This window comes from Fomitopsis serialis (assembly GCF_022376445.1).
Source record: "Fomitopsis serialis strain Sig1Antser10 chromosome Unknown B0H18scaffold_590, whole genome shotgun sequence".
Lineage (NCBI taxonomy): Eukaryota > Fungi > Basidiomycota > Agaricomycetes > Polyporales > Fomitopsidaceae > Fomitopsis > Fomitopsis serialis.
In genome coordinates, this window is record NW_025955550.1 from 1 (window position 1) to 692 (window position 692).

Below are 692 nucleotides of genomic sequence, written 5' to 3' on the forward strand. Positions count from 1 at the left end.
GCGTTACTTGCCGGGAGAGGCACCCGGGCACCAGGGGACCGTGTCGCAAAAGTATAGGGATGGGCTGTTCAGATCGGAGGCTGAGCCTGACGAGGTCATGGCAGAGGATCAGACTGACACGATTGCTGAGCAGGAACACGACAATGTCTCCTTTGCACAGCATGAGGAAGGACATGACTCGGAGGACGATGATGGGAGTGTGGACGGTGCCGGAGACCATGACGACCACGAGGAGCATGATTATGGCTACTGCCCCGATGGTGACGAAGACGAAGAGAATGACTTGGAGTGGGAAGACGAAGACGAGGACGAGGACGGAGATCTTGGCCCAGAAGATGGGGAGGTTGACGATGATGATGAGTATGCACATACTGGCTTTGCACATCTATGACTGTTGGTACCTAACTCACTCAATACCACTATTCAATGGCTGATTAGCACTGGTATGAGCTTTGTACGGAGACTGTAAGTGTGACAGGCTCGGAAACAGCAGTGCTTAAGTGACTCGGGATCCTCTCGCACGTCTGGTACACCAGGTCAGTTCGTGCCATACCATCTCATGTGATGACATGGCTACGGCTGTCTATGATTGACTGGCCATGCATACTTCTACCTTACAGCTTAATTTTCGTCTGCCTGGCAGGCGAATATCTGGCTATGTCAGGCCCTCGCTAGCATTGCCTTATTGGGTA

General features: G+C 52.6%; 1 protein-coding gene across 1 annotated transcript; it reads left to right on the forward strand.

The window, feature by feature from the left end:
* Positions 1-97: 97 nt before the first annotated feature.
* B0H18DRAFT_1131067 (uncharacterized protein) lies at positions 98-469 on the forward strand (the record flags this gene model as incomplete). The annotated part of the gene is made up of 2 exons (XM_048035499.1): positions 98-360; positions 439-469. 2 exons carry the CDS (start codon positions 98-100, stop codon positions 467-469), a joined length of 294 nt encoding a protein of 97 aa, XP_047884381.1.
* Positions 470-692: the final 223 nt, after the last annotated feature.